At 34.4% G+C, this 6,158-nt stretch overlaps 1 protein-coding gene across 1 annotated transcript; it reads right to left on the reverse strand.

Annotated features, from left to right (window-relative positions):
* Positions 1-259: 259 nt before the first annotated feature.
* LOC147391530 (G-type lectin S-receptor-like serine/threonine-protein kinase LECRK2) lies at positions 260-3,183 on the reverse strand. Its single transcript, XM_086459950.1, has one exon. It carries the CDS (start codon positions 2,786-2,788, stop codon positions 383-385), a length of 2,406 nt encoding a protein of 801 aa, XP_086316076.1. The 5' UTR covers positions 2,789-3,183; the 3' UTR covers positions 260-382.
* Positions 3,184-6,158: the final 2,975 nt, after the last annotated feature.

Genomic DNA, 6,158 nt, shown 5'->3' on the forward strand with positions numbered 1-6,158 from the left:
TAAATGGTGAAGCACGACTCTAGTAATTTGTATAGGGTGTAAACGACGATGATAATTAATTGTTTTAAGCTTGGGACTCAGTTTGTTTAAAGTTGATAATAAATCAAATCTACTTCCAATTAATTGGTAAATTCAGTTTTAGTATTGATAAGATGGAAATAATAGATTTAGTGGGGTTCTAGGTTAGGATTCTGATCCAAATCACCAACTTTGTTGTATTATTGAAGTACTCATGTCCAAATCAATACTAATAACACAATAAACAAACTAAATCAACATTTTTTAATCTAAAGTCATAGGCTTTGTATAAAACATATGAGACTAGTACACATGCTTAGATTTGTGGAGGATCGTGATTCCATTTATTGAAAGAGAATAGGCTTTATACAATTGAGCTAATGAAGGACAAAGGATCAGGGGGCATGGAAACTTCAACAGCTCCTTCTAGCATCTGTGTCACCTTTCTCATGGTAGGCCTTAAGGAGGGATCCTCTTGAATACACCAAATAGCCACCATGACCAGCTTCTGCAACCTCCTGCCATCATTCTTTGCTTCTTCATCATTCTCCACTAACAAGTGGAGATTCCTTTCTACACAGCAATCATAAGCCCATTCTGACAGTATCACTGCATCTTCATTCCCAAGTTCAAATTCAGCATTTCTTCTACAACAAATGATCTCCAGTAACATGATGCCAAAACTGTAGACATCCACCTTAGCTGTGATCGCCATGTTCTTGTACCACTCGGGTGCAACATACCCTCTTGTCCCTCTAATACCCGTACTTGTTCGAGTTTGTTCAGTCTTCAAAAGTTTTGCTAATCCAAAGTCCGAAATTCGTGCAACAAAAGAGTCATCTAAAAGTATATTTTGAGGCTTTACGTCACAATGGATGATCTGGGTGCTGCATTCTTCATGAAGATATGTGAGCCCTCGAGCAATCCCAAAGGCTATTTGAATCCTTTGATACCACTCAGGCCTTGAACCTCCAAAGAGGAAGCTTGCCAAAGAACCATTTCTCATGAACTCATATACCAGTATCCTGTTGGTGCCCTCGTCACAGAATCCAACAAGTTTGGCTAGATTCTTGTGATTGGTTTGGCCGATTGAACTAACTTCATTTTTAAATTCCTTGTCGGTTTCTTGTGCCAATCTGTCTAACTTCTTAACAGCAACAAGACTTCCAGTATATGATTCTAGAACACCTTTATAAACTCTCGAAAAAGCACCCCTACCTAATTCTTCCTTGAACCCATTTGTAGCTTCTTCAAGTTCTTTGTAAGTAAAAGACCTTAGGTTCACTCCAATTTTGCTGGGATTTGTCTTTGATTTTAGCTTCTTCTTATGGTATGAGCCATAATAAATAGCCAAAGAAATTATCAATAATAGTAGTAAGTTGAGAAACCCAGAGCTTCCCAAAAGAATCGATCCGGGTAGGATCAAATTCTCTCTATTCTTCTTATTTCCACCCAAGACTGGAGGAGGAAAACCAGGTTGAGGTTGAAGAGAAGAATTAGAATCTCCTACCTTGATGAGAGCCTTTCCGTTAAAACTATTGTCGATCACCCCATTTGATAGTGGGAACCTCTTCAACCAGCAGGTCGTCCCCCCAAGGATGGCAGCTGCACAAAAACAATCATTCAGGCAAGCGTTTTTGCACCAATCTTCATCCACATTTTGAAACGATTCATAATCACCGAATGGCCAGTTAGATTTAATATACTCCTTCATTTCAAATCCGTCTGCAATGCTTGATCCTTCTTTATCACAACTCTGTGGAGCAAAAGTTTGTTTGCATCCTCTGAACGTATTGTTTGGATCCAAGTAGGTATACCCAGTTGGGCATTTACACTCAGGCCTCTGGTCCTGGTTTAGCTTGCAGTAGCTGTTATATCCGCAAAATCCGCTCCCGGTATCTCCGAATGGTGCTGTGCAGATATTTGAAGGTAAAAACGATTCCAAAGACCATGCTTCAGTCCCATTGTTTGGGGAGGTTTTTGGGTATGTGTATGTCCTGAGAACTCCATCAAAATCAAAGGTGGCTCTATGATAGAAGTCCCTTGTTGAAATTGGCGTGTCTGACGGCCACCAGTTGAATTGGCTCCCATCTTTTAGATTTAGATAAATATAGCCAGATTGGTTGAAGACCACCGCTAAACCATTACTCACAGTATTGCTTGCCCAGTAAGCTTTGTAATTGTTTTCCTTAGGCCGGGCTAAGGGATACATAACAAGATTACCATCACCTTGTAGAATAAACTTGAATCTTCCGGTCGAGTAGTCGTCCTTGGTTCGTCGAGAAATGAGTTTACTATCAAGGCCTAGTGTCTGGTTAAGCAAGATTGTGTCTGTTGGTGCATCAAAGCTTTGCCAATTGATAATGGATTGTGAGTTCCTCAGCACAAAGTTTCCTGTGTCAAGCATAGCAGTGGAGGTAGCTCGGGTACCGTCTGTGGGTTCGGCCTTCCAAAGTTGTGTACCATTTGGAGCATTGAGGACAAGAACACCATTGGATGTTAATTCAATTTTGGAACCTTTCTGCACTGGGTTACCTCCATTTGCTGTCCAAACAATGTTTTCAATTTGAATTTTAGCAAACCAGATTGCTACCAAGAAATGATCTGCTCCTTGAATAGGATGGAACCCAAAAGCGAATTCGCCCGAAGGCGAAGAGCAGTATAGGTTTCCCTGAAGAGTTGATAGAGAATTGCAGGAAGTTTGAGAAAAAGTGGAGAGAGGGAGCAGTAGAAGTAAGAGACAAAGAAGATGAGGAAACAGAGAAGTCATTGAAGGAATTATGGGATTGTTACTAAATCTGAATTTGAAACCAAGAGAAGAATCAGATGAACATTTTTCTGCCAAATTTAGCTGCTCTTGCTAAATTAGAGGTGAGAAATTGAGAATTCTCTCTCTAGAATCTTAATTGGAAATGCAAAACAAAGAAGCCTATGGGGTGATTGTTACTAAAGGTGAATTGTAATCCTGAAATGGCAAGAGTACAATTCAAACAAAAAAATTTCTGCCAAATTTAGCTGATTTGCTAAATTAGGGATGAGAATTATATCTCTAGATTATGAATGGGAAATGAAAATCAAAGAGAAACCCAGATAAGAATCTCAGCTCATCTTTGAAGGGTAATGGAGTTCTTGATCAAACTATGGCCATTATAGTGTAGAACATAGGATTTGAATATTTCTCTGCTCTTACTATATTCCAACTTAGTATTCGATTTCCACAATTATTCAGTCAAATATCTCATGGTGTGTCATACACGTCTCTTTTCTGGGGCAGAATTTTCTTGTAATCGAGATTAGTCAAGTCAATCTCCTGATCCCAGCATTTGCTCCACATGTCAATCTCTTATTAAAACTCAGGTGCGTTTTCGGTCAACTTTTAGGTATTTCTTCTGGTCACCCCCACCAATCTAAATAACTCTTGTTTATATTTATTTATTAATATATATATTTTTATATGTAATAATTATAAAATTTTCAGTAAAGTAAAGTGGATTAGAAGATTAGTAGTCATAAGTTCATATTTTTCATTAAAATGAAAAATATTTAAATTATAAAGATTTTTGTTTTAATTTAAAAAAAAAAAGCTTGACTCAGTCAAGTTTTACCAATTTGACCTTACAAAATATTGTCCAAGTCATCTATTATTGTCAAGTAAGACATTGTGCGAGATGATTCATATGCACTATCTCAATCGTTATTGAACAATACCGAGATGGAGTCATCTTAGTCACGGGTGAGATTTGAAACCATCTTTATTACAACTTTCTTTTTGTTGCTATTTCATTGTTAAGCAAATCACAAGTAGATACCTCTCAATTTTTGTTTTTGTTTTATTTATTTATTTTTAGAGTCCTTTTACTAACACCCACCATTTATGCTCTTTTTGCCCACATAAGTTTAAAAAATAAACAAAATAAAAAATAAAATTACATTACTACCCTCATCAAATTACTCCACACAGCCACTATCTTCTTCATCTATCTATCTATCTACAAAATAAAAATCTCAATCATATTCTCTATTCATTATCTCATTCTTCTCCACCATCTACATCTCTCTCAATCTTCTTGTTCTTCTTCATCATATTCATCTTTTTTTGAGTTTTGTGAGAGGTTAAATCAATGTAGTAATGGTTTTAAGGTTGTTTTCTCAATAATCTAATTTCTTTGATTTTTCTTCTATTTTTTTTTACATTAAATCATCAAAGATGAAAAAATCAGTATTAAAACCTTTAAAACGACGATTTCGAATTGAAGAACTCGGAGTTTTTTGAAAGATTTTGTTTAATAAGTTTAGGTCAAATTTATTTTAGTAGATTCAGTAAGTATCCTACTGAACATAAGTTCCTACTGAATATTACAAAATTGAATCTGTGGGAACCTATCGAAGCATTCATAGATTTCTTTTATTATTATAAATATTGTTCAGTAGGTTCAGACAGAACTTATTTTAGAATATTCGATAAGTATCCTATCGGACTTAACTTACTATCGAACATTACAAAATATATTCGGTAGAAGCGATTGAAAGTGTTAGGCTTACATGAAGAAGAAGAAAAAATCGATAGGCGTCCATTGAATTGGCTAAAACAAGTTTGTTCTAAACCTACCAAATAAAATTTGTCAAAAAACTCTAAGTTCTTCAATTCAAAATCGTTGTTGTGAATATTTTATAGTAATTTTTCCATCTTCTTTGATGATTAAATGCAAAAATAAAATAAAATAAAAAATAAGATCTTTGAAAGGAAAAAAGATTCTAAAAACTAATCTTCATTAATTCAACCTCTCATGATATTCAAAAGTTGATGAATATGAAGAATAAGAAGATTGAAGGAGAGAGAGAAGTAGTGATGGTGGAGAGGAATGAGAGAATGGATAAAGAAGATGGTTCGGATTTTTTGAACAAGTATGTAACTTTATTCTCTCTGAGTTTCACGCATGATAGATCGATAAGGTTGCTTTGACGGTGATTTTGTTTGTACTTGATCTTCTGTAGAGATTTTTTTAGATATTTCTTATCTCCGAGTTTCACGCTTTGTCGATTGAGAATGATTTATTGACTTCTGAATAAGGACTTTTGAGCTTGATCTTTTATAGAGGTTTATATTGATTTTTTTTTTTCACTTCAGACTTCACCTTTTATTGGTTGAGAATAATTTTTTAACTTTTGAAGAAGGGCTTTTGATTTTAATCTTTTATAGAGGTTTATATTGATTTTTTTTTTCTACTTGAGCTTTTCGTTTTACAATTGAAAATGATTTCTTGACATCTGAAGAAGGATTTTTGAGTTTGATCTTTTCTTGAATCAGAATCCAAGTCTCTTTTGAAGAGCTTGTCTTCATCTTTAGAGGAGGGCTTGAAAGTTTCTACTTTTCTAAAAAGAGAACTTTTGTCTTCTAAGAGAAAGTGATCAAGATCCCCCTTTTAATTGAGGGAGACTTTGGTATTTATAAACTTAAGTATAATTTAACTTTCCAATTATGACTCGACTTAAAGAGATTTGATTGGTTCATCTAAAAGAAAAATTCGTCAAAATCCAATTTTAAGGATTATTGATTGTTGGTGAGTCAAACCCATTTATTTGGGTGTAGGTGCTAATATTTAATATGGATCACTTGACTTTGTTTAGATCATGGGCTTTATCTGTGAAAACTCAAATCATAACCATACAAGACTCATTATAAATAATGGACTCTATTTAGATTTGGGAGTCCATTTTTTATGTAGGGACTTTCATTTGATTCATAAAAATTTATGAAGACTTCCTCAAAATTTCGATGCATACAGAGTTCAATCTTAAAACAAACATGTATGATAATACATTGGATTAAATCTAATTACTATTGCATCATTTCAAAATCCATCATGATTTGATCTGAACTTGATCTGCTCATGTCCCTAAAATCAAAGTGGACAAAAAGTTTGCTATGTTGATCATTTTACGATAATATATAATAGTATAATAGATTGTCCAACATGATTTTCTTGTAATTCCATTGATCCAAGTAAAATTTAAATTCAGATGTACCTCACATCTGATTCATGATTTAATCTGATCCAAGAATTAAAGATTCAGATCAAGTTTTGGGGTTCCAAAAAAGTTTGAATCTAATTATATATATATATGGGTCAGGTTCAAAC

The sequence above is a fragment of the Akebia trifoliata genome, chromosome 11, assembly GCF_017979445.1.
Source record: "Akebia trifoliata isolate Shusen 1 chromosome 11, ASM1797944v1, whole genome shotgun sequence".
NCBI classification, from domain to species: domain Eukaryota; kingdom Viridiplantae; phylum Streptophyta; class Magnoliopsida; order Ranunculales; family Lardizabalaceae; genus Akebia; species Akebia trifoliata.